We start from the raw sequence: 23,899 nt of genomic DNA on the forward strand, positions 1-23,899 counted from the left end.
CTCCGAGACCCTATTGACGCTAAGGCCGCCTGTGTCCCCAGCTCAGAAATCACTCACGTGGCCTTTTTTGCAACAGATTTCGTGAGTTTAGTTTAGTTTGTTGATTTGGTCGTTTCGGAGATTTCCGATTCCAACCTTTTATGCATATTTTCCCCCGTGGGAGGTAAGGCGCGATATTGGATTTGAGACAAAACTCCTGCTAATCAATCTCTGTTCCTTCGCTCACTTAGGGGGTGGGGAGGCGGAGGAGGTCAAGCGGAGGTTAGAACCTTGGCATAAGGTATGAAAAGACCTACTCCCCATATATCACTCTGCCCGAGACCTACAACTTCCCGAGCGCTCTCAGTCTTTCTCTTCATTTTCAACGACCGCTTCCCCCCCGTGGGGCGCGCAGATAGATGGGGCGGGGGTGGGGGAGAGAAATCCCGGCGGCTTTTCTGGTTGCTTTGCATTGATTTTGCTTGCCTTGTAGCCGGCTTCCCTTCTCCTGCGGGGCTCGTGTCCCTTTAAGAGCCCTGGTGGATTGGAGCACATAACCACATTGTCTGAGCGGCCCTGGCCGGGGAGGAGTCCCCTCCCGCATCTGCAAACTCTGGACAGAGGCAGACTGGAGGAGGTAGAGCGAGAGGGGAGGAGGAAGAGGAAGCAGACGCCGAGGGTGGTGTGGCTCACTCCTGCCTATCCAAGTTGCCCGCGAGCTGCGCCTAAAAGTTTGTAGTGTACGTTTCTGTAGCAGCCGTGATTCCACCACCCTCCCGAAGAAGGGGGCTCTTTCGCCCGCCTCTGCCTCCTCTCTCCGTCTGTTCCCCCACCCCGATTCCCCCCTGCCTTTCAGCCCGAGGTGTGCCCCGTTTTCTGCTTTGCTTCTGGGGTTCGCGTTGCAGACGACCAACGCTATGCCCCGGAAGAGTATCGTGGAGGTGAAGGTGCTGGACGTGCAGAAGAGGCGAATCCCCAACAAGCATTATGTGAGTCTGGGGACGGGTGGGTGGGGAGGATGGCCAGGGATCTGGCCCGTTCCTGGTTTTCAAATGCAAAAGGGACCCTTCTGTTTGGGTCGGAGCTCTTAGACAAGGGTTCTCTCCCCCTATGGGCAATGGGCAGGCTGGAGAGGGTCGGGGGGGGGGGAGGCAAAGAGTCTGCCAGATGGCTCTCCTGACTGAGGATGATGGAATTGCAGTCCACGGCATCTGGAAGGGCACCAGCTTGAAGGCAAGGCCCGCTCAAGGATCTCCCTCTCCACCCTTTTTGCAACTTCTGTGTGGTCCCTTCCTTTCTCGGCTAGATTTCTACTCCATGAATGTTGTAATTGGAGCATTTCGCCTGTGCCTGTGCTGCAACTTCCTAACGAGCCAAGCAGGAAGTTCTTACTGCTGCCTGGTGTTTTTTTTTCCTCCCTCCCCTTCTCCCATTTCTTTTTTCAGTATTGATTTTACAAAGGCAGGACTCTATTGACCATCCAGCATTCTAGGTGACTCTGTTGAGTCCTTGGCAGTTTTGTGTGTGTGTGTGTGTGTCTCAAAATGTGCTTGAAATGTTAAACTGCTGGAGAGAATCTGGAGAGCATGGCTGCTGTCCTGGCAGAGAATCCGCTATATTGGATCTCTCTCTTTTGAAAAGAAAATAGTGGGTTTTTTTCTACCAGATTTGTCTTCCCACTCCATGCTTTGGGTTTCATAGAGAAAGCCCTATGCCTGCCCTGTGATAGGTCAGCTGGGCTTTAAGAGAGGTCTCCTTCAGACAAGATGTTGAATATGATGAGACATGTGCCTATTCCCATAGACTCATAGGGCAGCCTATGAAATACAAAGAAAGAAAAAGCAGTTTAAACAGATTTTTGGATAATCCAAGTTAGTGCCCGGTATGCTTTGCAGACATTGTAGAACAAGAGAACTTTACTGCATAGGTTTGCAGTACTGGATTCTCTCTGAGGATTTGAATCCTCGGGGGCTGATGCCTGCAATTGGTTGGATGCTGCAGTAGCATATCATCTCTAGAAAAGCAGAGTGCATCTGCAGAATAAGCAAATACCTCTCATTTCAGGGTTTACTCTCATCTTGAGTATCTGGTTTATTTCTTGCTGAATCCCACAGTCAACCAACCCTGCCATCACTTCAGTTAGTGCAATAAACATTCCTCGTGCATTACAGATTGGGGTGGGAATGCATTGTTTAAGCCCCAAAGAGTTGGCTAGCAACTGAACTGTTAAAGAATCTGAGACAATGTTTAATCAATTCATAGCAAAAGTGGAAAGCCATAGAAGGGGGGGGAGAGAAAAAAGGGTCTGAAGGCTGAAGCTGATTGCTCTTGATCATAATGTAGAAAGAAGTTGAGTAGGAGATGGCTAGGATGCAGAGGAGAACAAGGAGTGAATGGTGGTGTAGAATGGTTTTGTTAGAATACAGGTTTCTCATCTGTTGCAGACTGTAATTTCTACTTACTGAATTTAAAGCAAATGACTGCAACGTATGCACCTCTAGTGGGGTTTTTTTATATACAAACTTTCTTTTCTTTTTGGCAAAATATAAATAAATATCTTATCAAAACAGGAGAGTGCTTTCTTTTTTTGGTAATAAATTGATAATAGGAATCCAATTCTGTTCAGAATACTCTGCCTTTTTAGAGAGCTGTCTGCTCATCAACAGTGGGCAGACATTATGCTTACAAGATTTACTTTGTTTTTGGGGGGAGGGGACCTGGGATCTATTGGGAAAATAGTAGAGCAATGGAAGCTGCTACCTCCCTTGGAAGTAAAAATGAAAAGATATCTCAGGGCATACAGTCAATTCAGAAATGTGTTTTCAGGATCAAAGCTCATCTAACAGTTCTGTTCCCACACACCGTTCGTTATCCAATTATCTTTGCTTTTACAATCTAATTCACGATCTTTCTGTGGGTAAGCGAAAGTTGTTGATGATACTGTTACTAAACAATAGGAAGTTAGAAATAGTTTCAAATCTATTGCAAATTGTCCTGATCTACCAGCCTCTTTCTGTCTATATTAAGTCTATCTTTGTAATGCTTCAGAATTTTGTAAATAAAAGTGGGGCAGGGACTTCTCAAGGATCTTTGAATGTAACTTTTAAAAGAAGGATCCTGATTCCATCTTTTCCTCTGAGGGGCTCAAGATAGTATGTACTTGATCTCTAAGTCATGTTGTCATCAGACCCCCCCCCCCAAGACTTTGGTGATTGATTCCATTCATTCAGAGAAAGTAGAGTGGAGAGTCCATTCTGGAAGTATCTTTCCTTATCTATGATTATAACCAGTACATACCACAACATAGCTGGCAGTGTTCCAAAATCCAATACTGATGTGAGACAATACAGCCAGTGGGAGGGAGAGTGAGTGTCAGAAAGAAGGCAGAAAAAAAGTAGTGTGATTAACATCTTGTGCATTTTTGTTTACTTCCAAGCAGAACTTTCTTACATTCAGCAGAACTTTATTTCCAATTAGGTTTGTGTAAAATGATGGACCAAGTGCAGTTATATCTGCTTAGCTTTGGATAGAGATAAAATTGTTTTTCATCTGAAGGCAGCCTGCTATCATGTTAAACTGAGAGAGAGTTATGGAAAGTCTCATTCTTGCCTGTTATTATACATAATAACAGATACAGTTCTGCTTTAAAATGCACCTGAAACTTCTTTGGAAAATTCCATACAGAGAAATGCTGATTAGACATGCACTAGTTTTGTGGAGCGTTATAGTGTGCAAGAAAATAGGTGGTATAAGGAAAGGATCCAGGATGCTCGATGCTAATATTATTACTGCAGAGCACAGGAAAAAAAAGTTCTTTAAAAAAAATCTTTGGGGAATGATAGGGAATTGTGTCTTCTGATGCTCATAGTGTAATCATTGTGATAGAATAACTGTTCGTTTCAAATATTTGTAAGGTTTTGTTAGCATAATTTGAGACCATCCAAATTCCTTTCTAAACCTGTGCTGCTCTGTAGCATTTACTACCACTTGTGTGTAATCTCAGACTGTGACTTGGCCTTGTAGGAAGAATCTCTTCTCCTTTTGAGAGGGACAGATTTAATTAGTTCCTGGTTTGTTCAGATCATACTCTGCTGTTACATACAAATGGCTAAACTATGCCTTACAAGCTTATAATACATGCAAAAGTCATGGTTTGTCACTTGAAATGTAATAAATACAATATTGCTTGCTACGCACAGTTGCTACTGTAGTTGTATACTTTATTTAACCACAATTAATGTTGTTCCTGTAGCACCCAACTGTGCTTCAATGCCAGTTTTGAACCAACTTTTAGCATTAAGCTCCTTGCCTTTGTGGAACATTTCTTGAGGTTGATTTATATCTGTCCTCAGGTTATGGATATTTTCTTACTGTCCTTGACTGAACACAGTTTATTTAGCGTCCATTCAAAGTTACACTAAAGAACGTGACGTACAACCATTTTTCACACTTATGAATGTTGTGGCATCCCCCATGGTCATGTGATCAAAATTCATACACTTAGCAACTGACTCATATTTTTGACATTTGTAATGTCTCAGAGAAATGTTATCAACCTTTTGCGACTTTCCGACAAGCAAAGTCAATAGGGAAGCAGGATTCACTTAGCAGTCATGTTACTAACTTAACAACTGCAGTGATTCCCTTATCAACTGTGGCAAGAAAGGTTGTAAAATATGACAAAACTCACTTAGCAAATGTCTCACTTAGCAATGAAAATTTTGGGCTCAATCGTGGTCATAAGTTGAGGGCTACCTATATTCTCTAATTCACAAATGTTAAGTGGCCAGACAGTGCTCCAATTGTTTGTCTGGCATTTTATAAAACAAGTACAGGGCAGGAATGGTCACATCTGGGGAAGAAATGGCAAACTGAAGATAGATCTGTGATAAACAGAACCAATGACTGCAGTGAAATGAAGAGTCAGCGAGTGGACCAGTTCTTGGAATACTACATTCAGTTTTGGTCGCCACGATGTAGAAAAGATGTGGAGACTCTAGAAAGAGTGCAGAGAAGAGCAACAAAGATAATTAGGGGACTGGAGACTAAAACATATGAAGAACAGTTGCAGGAATTGGGTATTTCTAGTTTAATAGAAAGAAGGACTAGGGGAGACATGATAGCAGTGTTCCAATATCTCAGGGGTTGCCACAAAGAAGAGGGAGTCAAACTATTCTCCAGGGAACCTGAGAGTAGAACAAGAAGCAATGGGTGGAAACTAATCAAGGACAGAAGCAACTTAGAACTAAGGAGAAATTTCCTGACAGTTAGAACAATTAATCAGTGGAACAACTTGCCTCCAGAAGTTGTGAATGCTCCAACAATGGAAGTTTTTAAGAAGAGATTGGGTAACCATTTGTCTGAAGTGGTAAAGGGTTTCCTGACTAAGCAGGGATTTGGACTAGAAGACCTCCCAAGTTCCCTTCTGTTATTCTATATTCTTCCTAATTGCTCTCTAGACAAGGAGATGTCCTGAGATTACCCACAAGTACTCCTGACAATTGCTTCTCAGAAAGGAGTCAGCGAAACAACAGATTGCAAGGCAAGTCTGCAGTTTTAGAGCTCTGGGAGATGAAGGAATAATCATCCTGCTCAAACCACAGTTGGGACCTTTAAAAGGACACCGGGTTTGTTTCCTTTTCTAACCACTTTCAGAAATGGTTTTTTAAGCTATTAGGAATCTTTGGATCAGCAAGTTTTATAGCACTGGATGAGTTTCATTCAATCCTTAGTGAAATTAGTTTTAAATAAAGGACTTAAGTTTTTTAGGACTTAAGTTTTTTTCTGGAATAGCAAATGGATGAATCTAAAATCAAAAACTTAGATTTTAGAAAGTTACAAATGAACTAATGGTCCAGATAAATATATGAAATATTTTTTTTAATTTAATGATAAAGAATCCTTCCTGATAAATAATACTTTTGCTTTGAATTCTAAGAAGAAAGATATTCTAATAGCATTTGCTTTATCACCAGAACCAGATGGAGGGAGAGAAAGGGCAGCAGCATTGGGGAGCGGGAAAATGGAAAGAGAAAGAAAATTGAAATGGAAAGGAAAATAAGGTATAGAAGCCCAGTTGAGGCACTAGAAAAGGAACTAGGCAACTGCTCGGCTTTCAAAACTCAGCTAAAAAGTTTGAAGGCCACCATGCCTTTCAGTTTATAATTAATGACCTCTTGCATCAATCATTGGTTTATTTTCCTCAGTGTCACCTTTTTGTTAGTTTTCCCTAAAATTATTGACGTCCATCAACTATAGGGTTGGTTTATATTCACTATCTTCGTGTTTGTTCTGTAGGGTACGTTGTAATGGGTGGATTCTTACGTAACAGTGTAGATATAAGACAGTCTGACTCACAAAGATGTTCTGAAAGTAAAGAGAGGAAAGGAGAAGGTGTTACGTGCTCCTTGAAAGAAAGGACGAACATGGTTTTCTAAAAATGACATTGTTGTTTCTGAAAGCCTGTGAATGAAATGAGTTCTGCCGTGAATCAAGATGCTATTTCCATATGAGTAAGACAGATCTGCAATGATAGTTAATTATAGGACCTCCAAACCATTTTTTCCACAATAAGTAGGAAAATGAGAGTGAGTCATCTTGCCATAACAACCAATGGGCACTATAAGCTGTGTTGGAACCAATAATAAATATTCTACTCTGTCCTTTCTAACCATAAAATTGTCTTTAATTTTCTTCCTAAAATCAGCTGCTTAGCATGCTACGAGGGATCGTTGGAGCTTTCTGAGCTTGGTTGTTCTCTTGCAGATATTTCATTATCCAAACTAGGTAACAACATCAGTGCATTTGCAAGAAAACAACCAAACTCAGGGAGCACCGAGGACCCCTTATTTCAACCTGAGCTACAAATATTCTCCTTTATTAGTTAGTATGCAATGAGCTTGATAAACGTCCTGCTCATTAAGTACTATAGGCTGTGAGCAGAATATATAACTTTGTTATTGGGTTGTTCAAACCTTATAATCTTTGGAAAGACACAGATCTAAATGATATATGGAGAGAGTGCTATAATGCAGAAGATAAACACAATCTACCATCCTGTTGTTTGGTCTTCCAGATATACGGGGTTGTATTTGAGGCTTATAAATTGAGTCTGGGAAAGAGCTCAAGTTGCAGAAAGTTTTTATAGTAGGAGAGACACTAGCTAAGGAACTAGTAGGAAAGTATTATTTTTGGAGTCAAAGGAAAGAAAAAGAAAACGAGTAGGAAGCAATAATGGCCTCTGGTCATCTTGGATTGCCAGAGGTTCTTGGTTGATTCAAGATTGCTACAGAAGGGTTGGCAGAGAAATAAAAGAGGAGAATGGCACTGCATGGCGTCCTTCTATTTGGTGTAGACACCTAGAGGGAGAACAGGATCTGAAGGCACACACACACAAAATCAAAATGTTGCTAATTGCAAGAGATTGCCAGCCAATTTTAACAAAAGCCCTTAATTAACTCTGGGAAATTTTTCATTTTGAGTAGGCATATTGTTAAATTAACTGAAGGAACGTTATTGCCAGAAGACAGATGTTAAATCTAAGAATGTAGATCAATTTGGCCATGAAACAATTCACCTTCTTATTTTGAAGGCAGAAACTTAAAGAGGGAGAAGAGCTGAAGCTTTGTACTTTAGCTGAATTCTGCTTGCTTGGTTATCTGAAATCATCACTCTTTCTTAGAAGCTGTATTTTTCTATCCAGGATAAGTTACCACTCAAAGTTAAAAATAGCTTGATTAATAAGAAGCTTCTTGTTTGCAGTAGTTTGATGTTTGATCCTAAAGAACACACCACAAGGATTTTAGTTAGGAAGTAATGAGAAATTGATCAAGTAAAGGGCAATAAGTGCCTATCTTATAGTATCTTTAAAGCACATAAAGATAACTTCTTTTGAGATTACGGTGCTGGGCTTCTTTATCTCTAGCCTGGCTATAACAGAAGAGTCCAAGATATCTAAGGCATCTGTACCTTTTCATTTTGCTTCTATTTTCTCATTTGAGGGGAAAACAGGCTTCAAATACATCTAAAGACTCCATTGGAATTAATGGGATTTATAGTAAGTGGAATATGTTTGAACTGTTATCTGCATGTCTCGGAATGATTTTTTGAATCCAGTTGTAATCCACTTGCTCAGATCCTCATGTTAAATTTCCCAAAGTCTTCAATGTGATGGGCATTTTGAATCCTGATTTTCCCCAGACTTTCTGCACCTAGGCTGCTGTACCTTGAAGTTAGAACAGTTGCTTTATTCATAGAAAACAGAGGCCATGTGTGTTAATCTAGCAGCAATCTCTGATTTAACACTAATAGTATTCATGTAGATTTTTCTTCTTTTTAAGTATTTGGCGCAAATGTTTGTGAGCTACAACTCGTTTCCTCTTGCATAGTGAGTTTGCTGGTGTAGCGAATTGTATGTTTGAAAATCCACAGGAGTATAGACTAATGTTTTACAAGTTGATGCCCTTTGGATTTTAGGGGTTAAAGCTTCAGATAGGGAGACATCATATTGGGGGAAACTAGTCTACCTAGTTTCCTTGTTGGTTCTGCCATAAAACAAACATAGGTAACTGATCTGACACCCCCCTCCCTACGCAGAGGCACTCCAAGACAAGAATTACTGCTAGACAATTTATTCACAGTAAATTAACACACTGACAAGACCTGGGCAGCATTCCAGACTTCCAAGATAAGAAATACACCCGAGAGTTTCTCCAGCATTGGTATAATTAGTTGAATCCTGTAAACAGCTTCCTCCCAAAGTCTCTCCTTATATACTCTCTTGGGAGGAGCCTAATTACAACCAATCATCTTCTGTATCTGCGTAGTTGCTCTCGGCGTTTCTCTGCTCGCCTTTGTTTGGCGTCCAGGACCAATTCCCTCTGCACCTCCTCAATGCTCAAGGGCCTGACGTCCTCACCACTGCTCCAGGGCCTGACCTCAGGTACCAACTCCCTTTGCCTTTCACCGCTGCTCCATGCTTCAGGCGCCTCCTGGTAGCCAACCAGCCTCTCTGGAACGCTGTCCAGGGTCCTCCACATCTTCCAAAGCCAACTCATAAGGCCCCTTGCTGTCGGAGTCTGTTTGCAACTCCAATGGCTTCTGCTGGGCCACAACAGGTAACACTTTATGGTTAAATATTAACGGAATAGGTCAAATAGATTTTTGTTTAGGATAGATTATTCCACCTGACCTACAAGAGCTACAGACAGCATGATAGGCATGTGTTGCTGCATGCCTACTCACAACCACTTTGTGTCACTAGTTGTCCCTGTAAAAACTCTTATACGAATCTTCACAGAGAACTGGGAATGGCTTTTAGAACAATCATCTGGACTTGTCAAAGGATGTAGCTTTTCCATTGCTTTAACAAGAGAGTGTCTCTCTTGGTCAAGCATGATTTTCAATGTACCTCCATTGAATGCTTTGCATAGCCATGATGCAAATGCTGTAAATCAGAGCTCTCAAACCAGCGTTCCAGGCCAGATGCATCACACGCTGGCCACACCCACGTTGAGTTTTGCAAAGGAGAAAAAAGTCCCGATACGTCGCGTGACACCGCTGTGACGACACAGGTTTGACACCCCTGCTGTAAATTATGGAGCAAAAAGCTATCCCTTGTTAACAGCTTTCCCAGTTAAACCTTGCATGTTTATTCATTCCTTTCTTTGTCAGCATTTGTATTGGTTTAGTAAATCTTTCTTACAGTATGTTCCTGCATGTCAGGACAACCATTTCAACTACAGGCATAAGAGTTGCTGCTCTTTTGATTTGTATCTAGCATGTAGTTGAATAAGTCCGACAAAAGGAAAATAAGTATGATGATATATGTGAAAGAAGTGCACAGAAATACTGAGACTTAGCAGTTTGAGAATGGTGATCCTGTTGAGATAATTTCAATCAGACTGCAAGGAAGGAAAAACAACACACATTTAATGTGAGGGTGGACTGTAGACATAATTTCATCTCTGATTGTTTTAGGATTTCTGGTGAAATTGAAGATTAGCAGCTCTACCCTGCTTTTTTGCCACTTAAAAAAGAATTCCGAAACAGGAATGCTGAATTACTGTGTCTTATAAACCAGCAGTCACCAAGTGGTGATCTGTGGACTACTGGTGGTCAGCGAGAAAATTTTGGTGGTGGTCATAAAAATTATTTGCATTTTGTATATTGCACTAAATCAGGGGTCCTCACACTACGGTCCCTGGGCTGGATACATGCAATGAACGCTTGTGTTGCTGCAGAGAGTCTCCCCCTTCAGGGTCTTTTTGTGCAGGATGGAGGGGGGCAGAAATTCTGATTTGGGATCTGCTTCAGCCTCCTGGTGTGGGGCTTTGGCCGAAGGCTGGAGAGAAACGCTGCTGGTGGCAAAGAGCCATAGGGTCTTGTTCCAGTGGGACTACATCATGGCCTGGAACTGGCTGATAATGTCAGCCTGCTGAGCCTCCAGGTGCTGGTACCTGGCCTTGCATTCCCACAGGTCTTCCCTTTGCTTGGAAATAGCAATAGCAATAGCAATAGCAGTAGACTTATATACCGCTTCATAGGGCTTTCAGCCCTCTCTAAGCGGTTTACAGAGAGTCAGCATATTGCCCCCAACAATCTGGGTCCTCATTTTACCCACCTCGGAAGGATGGAAGGCTGAGTCAACCCTGAGCCGGTGAGATTTGAACCGCTGAACTGCTGATCTAGCAGTAGCCTGCAGTGCTGCATTTAACCACTGCGCCACCTCGGCTCTGTGAGGAAAGACTATGTTTGTAGTCCCCAGTGAAGTGTTTCTACTGAGCCTCCTTCTCGGTCAGATACGATTTGAACTGAGCTAGCTATTTTGCCAACTCTTTCTCATGGTGTCTGCTTAGCTCCAACAACTGCTTCCTGTTGGGGTCCTAACGAGCCTGGGTGGGCAGGTGAGGAATGGCTGGGAGGGGAGGGGACATGAGTGACATCAAGTTGGCCATGCCCACCCAGTCACTTGACCACCTAGTCACACGCACCCAGCCAGTCATTAGGCAGATCATATAAGTGGCCTGCAGGGTTTAAAATTATGAATTTAGTGGTCCCTGAGGGCCAAAAGGTTGAGGACCCCTGTTATAAACTATTCATCTCACCCTCTATAAGATTGCAGTAATTGTGCTATGAGATGTTACATTTCACCAGATTTGACTGTAATCCTGTTTTGTCTATTATATAGAAATAGTTATATAAAAATCCTATAGATGCACTCTTTGAAGTCAATGGAATTTAAAAGAAATCTAACCAACCTTCCCACATCATTTGATTGACATGGGAATTATTTGTTGAGCATGGAACAAAGCAGTCATGATTCTACATAAAACTGGGGGTGTCACTTCTCATATTCTAGAAAAGACAACCCGAGTCTGTTTTGCAAGGTGGCAGAAGTTTAGTAATATAATCCATTGTCTCTTCCATAATTAGAGATTGTAGAAGCCATGAATCAGAAGAAGCCTGGTATCACCTCTTCTGTGCAACAGATGTGATGAAAAGGCATAAGTGTTTCCAATAACTCGTTCCATCAGATGCATAGGTATTAATCTGATGCAGCATTTGAAAAGGGGATAAGACAAGAGGTGAGAGGAAGGCATGGTGGTTATGTAGGTGAAGGTTATGTGTGAGACAGATTATAAGTACCTCCTCAATTAGAAACTGTAATCTGTTAAAAAAAACCTATTGTGTTTGCAAGGAGGTAGCTTAAAACCTTTCAATGTGTGTGAATTCAAAATTTCTCACTCTAAAACGCATAGTTTCATTGTTATAAAATGGCAAATTTGAAATCTGTAGTGTCTGGTGGAGGGATTAAAAAGCATGGATATTAGCTTGTCGTTTTGAGTCTTGATATCAAATTTGTGCCCATTAAAGCTTTGTGCAAAGTCTGACTTGTTTGTATAAGAATTTTTTGTTATTCAGAAAAGGTATTACCGGAGCACCTTTTCTTGGATTCATATGGGGGATTTAAGTTTAGTGTGTTTAAAGCTTTTGATTAAAATACACTTTAGATTATAATAAGAGGTTCAGTTTCAAAATAATGTATCATTTACATACAGCAAAGTACATCAGGCTACAGCATAATGTGATTCTGTGTCAGTTCTCAGTATGTTTAGTACTCAGTTTTAGCCACTTAACTTTAAAAAGGCACAAGATGTCCAGAAATGTTTCCAGAAAATGCTTGGAGTGCAATGAGAGAAAATGGAATGAGATAAAGCTATGTAGTCTTCTCTCTCTCTTGTTCTGGAGGGCTGCTACAGAGAAGATGCACTTCCTGGATCCCAGCAAATGACATTGTTTAATCATAGAAACCTGCCGCATGCCAACTCTGGGCAGATACTATGGGAGACAGTGTGACTTCACAGTGACTTTACGAAAAGAAATTCCCTTGGAAGGATCATGTGGTTATGAATGTGCCCTTGCCTAAAGCAAACTTGCAACTCATATACAAGTTGAGTTTCTGCAGAAGCCTGATGTTGTCAGCCTAATGCGTGGGCTAACAGATACAAACGTATCCAGATAACAAGTTAGAATATTGACTTAAGTCCAATCAACTTCTAAGTACATCATTTGTTTGCTTTGTAAGGAAAAAATAAATAAAAGAACTGTAGAATACACATTTCCTTTTGATAAAACCAAAGACTCAGATTGCTAATCTTCTGTAGGTTTTTTTTTTTCCAGAGTGATTGAAAATTACTGATCTGATTAATCTGGGGATGCCCAGAATGATATATCTTGTTCAAATTTGATATAAAATGTCTTGCTAAATGCAGAGGAATGTGAAAATAATTTAGGGGTTTCACCAGCACTAGCAATTAGCGTGTAAATTTTAGCTTGTTAAAAATTGTTTTTCCTATTTTGTTCTGTTTCTATTTAATATTTGATAAAGTAGATTGTAAGAGTTCTTTTATATCTTGGGTGTAAGACAGAAATCTGGGATACTCATTCTTTGAGGTACCGTTTCCTTAACTAATGTTGATTATAGAATTCCCATAATACTCAGAGAGTATAGCTCAAGGGAAGCTGATGACTAATGTATATGAAAGAGTAGGGTGGGGAAGGCTGTTTTTAAAAATAGTCCTGCAGCTTAATTTTGATTGGGTTGGGAGAGGCAGGGACATGTATGACACAAAGTACAAGTAAGATATTTTGTAGTTTCAAGAAAGCCTAATATATATTCACTAGTGGGAACATGTTTCATAAAACAAAGACTGAGGATGCATTGGTCTCTTAAATAATTGGATAAATTACTTTGTCAAGTGCAAATAAAGAACTGAATGCAATTTGATTGGCTAGGTTCTCTTGTGAAAGGAACATATAATGAAAGGAAGCCAAAGCAATTAAGATAGGACCTCCAAGAACAAAGAAGTTGCGCAAAGGCAGAAGAAGAGCAACTTCAAAAGAAAAGAAATGGAAACGCAAAGAGGAGCAGGTCAATGAGACAGAAAGGTTTGAGGAATGGTCCATCATAGCCAGCTGTAAATTGCTTCAAGATTTCCCCGAATGAGAAGTGGGGTTAAAATGTTGTAGATAAAGTTGGGTCAGAGTTAAAGATGCAACAGGCATTTTCCTTTAAATAAGCTATTCCGCACTATCCATTCCTCTGAAAGGATAATGGATTAGAAGAGAATGATTTGGCTGTGGGGAGGAACTTGATAGCAAGGGGGAAATGTTGGCTTGTTTTTTAAATAAGGATTGGCATCTTTCCAAACAGTCCACATCTTTCAATTCTATGCATAAGCAAGCCTGCACAAATATAACCTTTTACTAACTTGTTTAAGTTATATCTCAATTTATGTAGTCTTCACTTCAGCGTTCACTAGGAGCAACTCTCAGCATTGTTGCTCGGTCATTTGATTGTTCCCAATTCTTCATAACCCAGTGCACAACCTTCCACCAAGACTGACTGTCAGCTCATGCTTATGTCACCAATGATGGTGTCTAATGTCTTGTCTTCTATACTATTGGCTCTTTTTTTATTGCCTTAGATTCTTCTGATCATTGAGATGTCTGCTCCAGTAACTTTTGCCTTTGCGGTATTTGTCCAAAATAACCAAGCTGTAGCATTTGAGCTTCTGACGAGTATTTTATTTCATTTCTATTGCAGGATTTATTCTTGCAATCCAACTTTTTCCACACTGTTCTCCAGCAACACAATCTAAAGGCATAATCTTTCTTCATTCAGTCTTTGTGATGTTTACATTAATATGGTTTTATGGGAAGACTGCTGACCTTGAAAATATATACTGTACCTTTGTTGCCAGTGTAATGTGTGTTTCAGTAATTTCTCTAGATTTGTCAATTTCTCTCCCAAATTGCAGCTACAATCACCTTCCCTGTGAATTTTTGAACCCAGGAAGGTAGAATATGTCACTCAGACGACATTTCCATTTATTTACATTCAATTGGCATTATCTATTGAAATACAGATAGTCCTCGACTTGCAATAGTTCGCTTAGGGTCTATTTGAAGTTACAATGGCACTGAAAAAATTGACTTAAGACCATTTTTCACACTTACAACACTTGCAACATCTCCTTGGTCACATGATCAAAATTCAGATACATGGCAACTGGCATCTATTTATGACGGTTGCAGTGTCCTCAGGTCGTGGGTTCCTTTTGCAACCTTCTGATAAGCAAAGTTAATGGGGAAGCCAGATTCACTTAACAACTATGTTACTAATTGAACAACTGCAGTGATTCACTTAACAACTATGACAAGAAAAGTTGTAAAATGGGACAAAACTCACTTAACAAATGTCTCACTTAGAAACATAAGCTTTGGGCTCACTTGTGGTTGTAAGTTGAGGACTACCTGTAATTGTAGATTTGGTTTTTTTAAAAGGGCAAACAAACAAAAACTTATTGAATTAAATACAGTGATATCTTGGTACTCAACTGTTTTGAAATTCATTGAATTTGGTACTCAATGCATTTTGATGTGAAAATTTTGTCCCGATAGTCATTGTTTGTTTGGTACTCCACACACAAACTAGAACTTGTCGATGTCAGTTGCCTTGTGAATCACTACATTATTCTTTATGGGAAAATTGTTTGGTACTCATCATTTTTGATACCTCCCGGAACCAATTATCTATGAGTACCAAGATACCACTGTACAATGGCATTTGTACTATTTTCTATTAACAAGAGATTCCTTAAACCTTCCTTGATGACTTATAATTTTATTATTTGTATCTTATGATTTATTATTGTATCTTATTTATGATTTATCACTTTGTTGTTTGTACACTTAGAGTTATGCACTGGAGACAGATACCTTGTGTATTTAATAGCAATAGCAGTTAGACTTATATACCGCTTCATAGGGCTTTCAGCCCTCTCTAAGTGGTTTACAGCATATCGTTGTAATCATACAAGTAATCATACTTGGCCATTAAGGATATTCCATTCTATTCTATTCCACCCATCAGGTGATATATCTGTGATTATTAATATTTCTCCCAGAAATTTTAATTGCTTTCCATTTTATTCAAGATACAATTTCTGATTCTCTACTCCAATATTTCTCAGGATGTATTCTGCATAAAGTTAAATAAAGTGAGAGTTTGCAACCTTGGGTTTGATTTGGTTGCTTCGTTTGATTGCTTCATTTTGATTTTCAGTAGGAAGGATGACCAGTATTCCTCAGTTTTTAAATATTATCCACAAACTGTTATGATTAAATGTGTTTATGTAATTAATGAAACAAAAGTAGTAATCATATTTGCAACTCTTTTGCCATTTTTCCTCAATTAATATTAACAGTGTAATCATTAACCTACCTATTTTCAAACTATGTTGGACACCTGCTAGTTCAGTTTCTATAAATTATTTTAATCAGGATAGGAAAGGTTTGAGCATTCTCTTAGTAGTGTGTGAGAAAAGAGTAATTGTTCAGGGCTATAAGCCTTCTTTAATATGGTTTTGTGTTGTGGGTTATAAATTGACTTTTTCCAGTCAGTTGGCCATTGTTTTGCTTACTGGCAACAGAGTGCAGTTAAAGCACTATTTGTGGTTTCCAGCTTGCATAGTTTTAAATAGTCCAGCTGATATTTCATCCACTTCTGCAATTTTGTTATTTGCAATATTTTCTAGACCCCAGTTAACTTCATATTCCTGATGTGTGACTCTAGTTTAGTGATCAAAACTTTGGCCATATCATCAATGTTACATGCTAAAGTTATTCTATGTATTTGCACCAACTCTTATTTATCTTCACTGCAATGATAAATAATGAAAGAGCTCATATCTTGCTGTTTCATGTTTTTGTTTGCTTAAATTGAAGATAACTTTTTAGAACAAGATCTGCTCTGCAATTAGTCTTGTTTTTGCTGGCTGGCTGGAAGTTCTCTATCTTTGCTTTCAATGCATATATTCAATTTTATTTTGTTGTTTCCCATCAGTTGATTTACATATGTAGATCAATCTTTAAGTAGTTAGAAAAAGGAGTTTGCTATAACAAAATGGGACGAAGTTTATTAGTGTGTGTCTTGCTTTATTTTATACCCCAGTGACAACTCTTTCAGATGCTATTTTACTCTAATTTCCGCATTCCAAGATCCTATAATTACCATGGCTTTTTGGTGCTGTGTTGATAAGATGGTGTATAGACTTGTTCAGCTTTCACTCCTGTGGTTTGAGTTGTAATATTTGATATTGGCTTACCTGGACTCAAATTGAGATCATCTGTCACTCTTGACTTAACTTCCTTTTGTTAATAACAATTACTCCATTTCTTGCAAATCTTGTCCTCAGTAGAAGAATTGATGTTCCTCTAATGTAAAGTGGCCAATCTCATAATACCATTTCTATTTCCTGATTCCCATCATGTTTTCTTCTTGGGCATCATCAGCTTTGCATTGATTTATAGGCCAGACATTCCATGTCTTAGTGGATACGTACCTTTGCTTGTAGCACTGAACTTTTGTTTTGCCTCTGAGCTGTGACGGATGAAGTGATTGTGATACCATGAGCACCAAAGCTACACATTTCCCTCAGCTCTTTTCTAGTACCTTATTGAATACCTTTAGACTTGAAGAATGTGGGGCTCATGTTCCAGCACTGTATTGTCTTGATATTCTCCAGGTTGTGAATGTCCATTTGGTTTCTTGACAATTTATTGCATCAGATAATCGCTTATTTCTCCAATGTCTGAAGTCCTTTTCTATGAGATGCGAATTCTGGGTGATACTTGCAGAAATGCACTTTTTCCAGTTGAATTGCATCCTTGACATGCCTTTAATACTACAAAGTACATGTCAGCATTCCAAATATCATCCAGAAATAAATCAGAGTCCAAGGCAGAACTATCTTTAAACTTCCAATTTAATAAGAGAGACGTGTTGGTACATCTGTGGCAATCCCGAATCTGAAACTTCCTGGGTTTCCACTCAGTTGAAAGTTCATGATCCTGTCCCCACACCCAAAAGTCCATCACATGGTCCAATCTTTCTCTGCCATGCTGGCATTTTCACCCATCTAGTTCCGGTCAGGTGCAGAGGTGCGGAGACAAAGAATGACCTTGGGCTTCTAGAAAGGAATGTTCTATTATGACAACAACACATTCTACAATTCTACTCCTTCCTATTCCCCCCTCCCAATTACTACACTAATGAAACAGCATAGTAAAATAATAGTGTGTGGCAGGCCAAAGATCCTAAAAGGAATATAACTGCAGGCCTGACAGGCGGCCTCTCCTCAAAAGAAAAACGTTTCCTGAAAAGAAATTAACATAAAAGTTAACATAACAAAATTAACAACCTATTCCTCGCCCAGAGGGACCCTTTGGCTTATCGGGAAACTTCTCATGGAATTGTTTGACTAACTTCTCCACTTTTAGGTTCCAGCTTTTCAAGTAGCTTTGGACAAAGGGTAACCCTTCCAATGCACTAAATACTGTAAACGACCCCTATACAGCCTGGAGTCTATGATTTTTTCCACCTCATCACGTGTTTCCCCCTCTATCACTATAGGAGGGAAAGCTCGGGTGGATGGTCTTATGCTGGACCCAATTATTGACTTCAACAAGCTACAATGAAATTCTGGGTCAATTTTCCCTAGACTTCTGGGTAGACTGGGTTGAACCGTAACTGGGTTAACTATCTTCACTATCGGGAATGGACCTAGAAATTTTGGACCAAATTCCTTGCTAGGCATTCTTAATCTTATGTAACTGGTAGACACAAAAACTTTGTCCCCCACCCGGAAGGGGGGTTAGAGCGAGCAATGTTTATCAGCTTGCTTCTTGTAGGCTTCTGCCACATCTGCTAGAGCTTTCTTCGTACTTTCCCATCCTTTCTTTAGTGTGTCCATCCATTCATTCAGAGACATGGAGGAGGGGGGGTTCTCTAGGCAACTCAGGCATGGGGACAAATTCCATGCCACTGGTAATCTGGAAAAGAGTTAATTCAGTGCTGCTGTGGACCGCGTCGTGATACTCCACTTCGGCGAAGGGTAGCAAGTCCAACCAGTTGTCTTGCTGATAGTCCACATAACACCGGATGTATTGTTTCACCACTGCATTGGCCCTCTCTGCTGCGCAGTTCATGCTGGGATGAACCTCTGAGCTCAGTTCTTGTGTGGACCCAATGGACCTCAGAACCTCTCTCTAGAACTTGGCCGTGAACTGTACCCCGTGGTCTGAAATGATCCTCTTGGGCACTCCATGCAGGTGATAAATGTGTTTCACAAACATTTTTGCTAATTTCTTTGTGGACGGCAACCTTGAGCAAGCGATGAAGTGCGCCTGCTTGGAAACCAAATCAATAACTGTCCAGATTACTCTGTTCCCACTGCTGTCTGGGAGTTCAATGATGAAGTCCATTGCGACCTCTTCCCATGGTCAGTTAGGGTTGGCCACTCATTGTAGTAGTCCAGGGACTTCTCCAGTAGTGGTTTCATCGTTGCGCAAGTAGCACAGCTTTTTACATAATTTTTCACCTCTGATTTCATCTTTGACCACCAAAATTGATGCCTGGCGAGGTGGAACATTTTTAGGAATCCAAAGTGGCCTCCTAGTTCTGCCTCATGACTTCGCTGTAGAACTTCCAGCCTCAACCCCAAGGGATACCGTTTGGACCCCTTCCAGGCTAATCCATCTTCCATCATTAGGATATGTGGTTATTATTGAGCCACTTGTCTGTTGGGAGCGCCAATTTCATAGCTGTCATCAGCTTATCCTGGCTTCGGTTAGTGCCTTGGGCTGTCTTTTGGTGGGAGGAAGAAATGATGGGGTGAACAATTTCTCCCTTCTTACTGTCATACTGTAGTTTTCTCGACAAAACATCCCCCAACAAGGTTTTTGGTACTTGTTGGATCCCTGGTGCTGCAAGTTCTGGGCTCTTGGGTTCAATCATCCCTGGCTGGTCCTTTTCCTCCACCGGTGGTAGTGGCCCAAATGCAATCATCAGTTTCCTACCACCGTCTTCCCATTTTATCATAGGCTTCCACTTGTCAAGCCATGCAAGCCCCAAGATGATATATTCTGGCATCTCTGGAGCCACAATGAATCTGAGAAGCTCATAGTGGCGGCCCACTTGTAACTTTCACCAGTTCAGTTATTAGCATGGCTAAAAGGAATATAACTGCAGGCCTAACAGTACCTTGTTTTTCAGACTATAAGATGCACACACCCCCCCCCCCCCAAAAAAAATTGGGTGGAAATGTCTGTGTGTCTTATACAGCTAATATTGCGGCAGCAGGGGAATGGGTGGTGAACAAGTAGTGGCGATTGGGCCATGGAGAAGGTGCAACGGGCCACGGCAAAAGCAGCGAACGGGCAACAATGACTGGATGGTGGTGAACTAGCAGTAGTGCCAAATGGGCCGTGGCCAACAGGCTGCAGTGGCGGCAAACAGGCGGTGGAGGCAGAGGCAGATTTTTTTTTCTTTCTTTCCTCCTCTAAAGCTAATGTGTGTCTTATAGTCTGGAGCATCCTATAGTCCGAAAAACATAGTAATTCTTCATAAAGGGGCTAATTAGAGAACATTTGTTTCTATTCCTGTGGACTTTTTGTTTTTTACTAGATTAGGTAGAGATGATGCTTCAGGGTCTAGATGGGTATATCTAGTACAAAAATCTCTCTAATTTGTTATTGTGAATTTTGTGTGATTTAGACAGTTCAGAAATGTCCCATACCAAGCATGTTAACACTATTGGCCAGTCAGATGCAATACATTAGAACCGGCCCAATGCAATAGCAGCAACTGTGCTGGCATTGCGTATGTTTTCAAATGTGTAAACAGATAATGAAGAAGTGCTATGCAGCTGTTCTTTTGAAAACTCTGAGATGATGGCACAGTTGGGGCATTTTGTATCTGGCATTGTTGTAAACTGAGACTTCATCTCCTACACAAAGCATAGGGTCTCTGTTTTCTAACCCACATGGCTTGTTGAAGTCAGCTTGCTACATTGAATTAAAACAGTTGCACATCCTACAGCGGTATATTGAAACTTTTAGGACTATAAAGATAAAACATATACAAAGTTAGCTGCAGCAAATAAACTGAAATTTATTTTTTAGATACCCATCAGTTGAAATAGAGTGGTGTTGGTCACTGTTGATGAGAAGATCCTTCCATTTACTGCCCAGGATATGAAAAACAAGAAGAGTGATAATCAGAAATGATATAGTAAAAACAGTATTCTGGTACAATGAATTCAATGAGCAAATAGTATCAATTACACGGTGGACAGTTGTTTAATGCATTAATGATTTTGGTAATGATTTTGTAGTAGTGAATAGTTTCTGCCTTTTAGGATTAACTATCAATAGTAAAGGAACTGAGAGGCAAGAAATAGGTTGGAGACTAACATTGAACAGAACAGCAATAAAGACCTTGGAAAATATATTCAGATAGTGTTGATGTGTCTATTCCTACAAAGATTAGAATCGGCCAGGCAATGAATGGTTTTTCCGTAACACTGAGGTCGGGCTCTGAAGAAGCAGAATAAAAGAAATATTGATGCTTTTGAACTTTGGTATTAGAAAAGAAACAAATCATAGCACAATTCAACTCAGAGTTTTAATTCTAGGCACAAATGATGACGCTCAAATTATCATGTTTTGGGACAATATTCAAATACCTAGTTTTCTTGAGTAGTTCATAGTGCTGGGAAATTAGGGAAGGAAAGAAAAGATGAGAATCTTCAAGAAAAAGATGGATGGATTCAGTTACAAGAGCAATGTTGGAAGACCAGCAGGGCCAAATTAAGGACAGATCACTCTGGAGTTGGTCTGTATATATGTCACTAAGCGTTAGCACTAGCTTCATGGCACATACTGACTTGATCAAAGTCCCAGAGTTCATCTCCAAAAGATTTAGGCAAACTAATTCCTATTTTGATAACAATACTATTAGTTCATGCTGCTTCCTAATTTCCCTTAAGAAGACGTATCTTCTTGAAGAGTAAATTGTTACCGGAATGAGCCCACCACTTCAAAAGTGGAGGAAGGAGAGATATATTATTTGTTGATTCTTTTTCCTTTCCACCAAGTTGTTTGAGCGACCCTTTTTTTTCCTTGACAGCTCTGTTACAGTTGGACAAATTCCATTTGCATTTCTCTAGCAGTCCAACTTGTCATTTTGGACAGTTTTTCTTTCTTTCAAGCTTCCCCCCTCCCCCCCCCCAGTTTTATATCCCTCAATATGTCAAAGAAAATCTCTGTGTGGAACAATCTGCTTGCCAGCTGTTTGTCTAAAAGGCTCTTTTTCTTCCCCCTTTACAGACAGAAACTGAAACAAGGGACTGTTTAACATAGCAAAGGCATCTTTTAAAAATGAAATCAAATATCCGTGCTGCTCTTTATTTATTTTTCTGCGTCTACACACATGAAGGGTGTAGATTCTTGAAGGATGAAAATATAAAAGATTGCATGAAAATAAATATAACTTGTTACAATAATTTTTTTGCACATAAGTGTTGATAATTACATGGGAATTTACTAAATGGGGAGCAGATATGTTTTATGCTATTTTCAACTTTTAAGTTGCCTTCAAGGGCAACCACATGCAGCATGAATTGTACTAATTTAGCTACGATGTGACAAAGGCATGAATCTTCAACAACCCCTGGTTGGGAACAGAGAGGGGGTGGCAGTGGACAACTTGACCCCAAGCCAGAGAGGAGATGTGATAGAAGTCTTGATATAGGGCCGTGATGGCGAACCTATGGCACATGTACCAGATGTGGCACACAGAGCTCTCTCTGTAGGTACGCACGCCATCACCAGCTGTCTTCCGGTATCTCCCAGACAATCTTTCAAGACTGTGTGGGACTCTGCAGTCTTTACACAAAGGAAGCAATTAGAAATGTGACCTATTGCCCTTTATAAAACAGCTATATCTGACTAAGGATTGCATCACTCAGTATCAGGGTTCCATTGCACATATGCATGCCAGTCAGCTGGTTTAGCATGCATGCACACCAGCCAGCTGCTCTCTTCTGGGTCCTGGTGCTTTCACATGTGCAGTTTGCGCACTCCAGGTTCAGCATTTGGGCTGAAAAGGTTAATCATCCCTGATCTAGGGTTTGATGACCATAAAAGACTGGGTGGGACATAAAGGCTGCAGTTGTGTCCCAGCAAGACAGAGTAAGGAACCCACTGCGCCCAAGGATTTTCCATCTATTGCTCCTGATGGAATCATGCTCCCCTAGAAAGAACTGTATGCAATTTGAGAGCTCTCCTCGGCTCACAATTCCTATTGGAACAGCACTAAAGGCCTTTATTCAGCTTTGACTGGTCTACTGTCAATGTCACTCTCTGCCAATCATTCTCCCACAGCCTAACCCACTTCACAGGATTGTTGTTTTAATGAAAATAGGAGGAGGGTAGAGTATTAGGTATCTTTGCCACCTTGAGTTATTTATAAAAAATAATGAAGGTGGAATAAAAACCAAATAATCTAACAATGAAAATTTAGTTTCTAGGGACTTTCAGCTATATTCATGTGATTGGTATTAAGTGTATCGCAATGCTGCCTCTCCCAGACAATCTTTCAAGACCGTGTGTGGGACTCTGCAGTCTTTACACAAAGGAAGCAATTAGAAATGTGACCTATTGCCCTTTATAAAACAGCTGTATCTGTCTAAGGATTGCATCACTCAGTATCAGGGTCTCGCCCCCTGCAAAGGTGTGTGTTCACTGTGAGATGATCTCACTTGGAGCAGAGTAATCCCCTTGGTGGTGTCCATTGTTTTTCTTTCCACAGCTGACATGGGCTGAAGAGTTTTTCCTGTGCTGGAGTTGACCCAAGAAACCCTGGTGCTTAATAAAGCATTTTTAATCAGCATATTTTCAAGGAGAGGGGAACCCACTGCTGTAGTCATTCTGTTACTGTGTTCCTCTAGGATTAAAATCTGGATCAAACGTTGCTGAAGGAAGAGGTCATCTTGTTCAGGGTGTAATTTATTTCTGTTGGCCTCAGTCTTTTAATAAAGAAACCATGGCAGTATAATTCATCACTTTTTATTGGTCTGTCTCCTTGTTAGGCGTTTAGTGAAATGTTGAGGGTAGCAGGCTAAAAGCCCGCTCTATTTCCTGGAATAATTTATAAAATGAATAATTATTATTATACCAGCCAGAAACCTAGTTAGAAGAGCATTTGTAGAAGAGCATCATGGCTGCCATCCAAAGACCTTCTTCAAGCATACCCATAGGCTGAAATGGGTCCAGTGAGACTGTTTGTAAATAATCAACTCCTCTTTTTTAATAGCCTTTGCTATGCTGTAGGGATTGCTGTGATCAAAATGGAAATTCAGCGCTATCTTAGACACACAGCTCTATCTGTCCAGTTCCTTGGATCTTGTCCAGGATCTGGTAAAGTTCATTTCATTTCATTCAGATGGAAAATACCATATGAGAACGGTCTAAAACAACGGCCCCCAACCTTTTGGGCACCAGGGACCTGTTCCAT

The 23,899-nt window shown here is 40.4% G+C and overlaps 1 protein-coding gene across 2 annotated transcripts in view; it reads left to right on the plus strand.

Moving 5' to 3' along the window:
• Positions 1-562: 562 nt before the first annotated feature.
• Positions 563-23,899, plus strand: part of SH3PXD2B (SH3 and PX domains 2B) — a 136,411-nt gene continuing 113,074 nt past the window's right edge. For both annotated transcript variants that reach the window (XM_032210310.1, XM_032210311.1), the window contains exon 1: positions 563-968. In XM_032210310.1, the coding sequence (XP_032066201.1) occupies positions 897-968 (72 nt within the window). In that variant the 5' untranslated portion in view covers positions 563-896. The remainder of the gene's footprint in view (positions 969-23,899) is intronic.

Source organism: Thamnophis elegans, chromosome 2 (assembly GCF_009769535.1).
Source record: "Thamnophis elegans isolate rThaEle1 chromosome 2, rThaEle1.pri, whole genome shotgun sequence".
NCBI classification, from domain to species: Eukaryota; Metazoa; Chordata; class Lepidosauria; order Squamata; family Colubridae; genus Thamnophis; species Thamnophis elegans.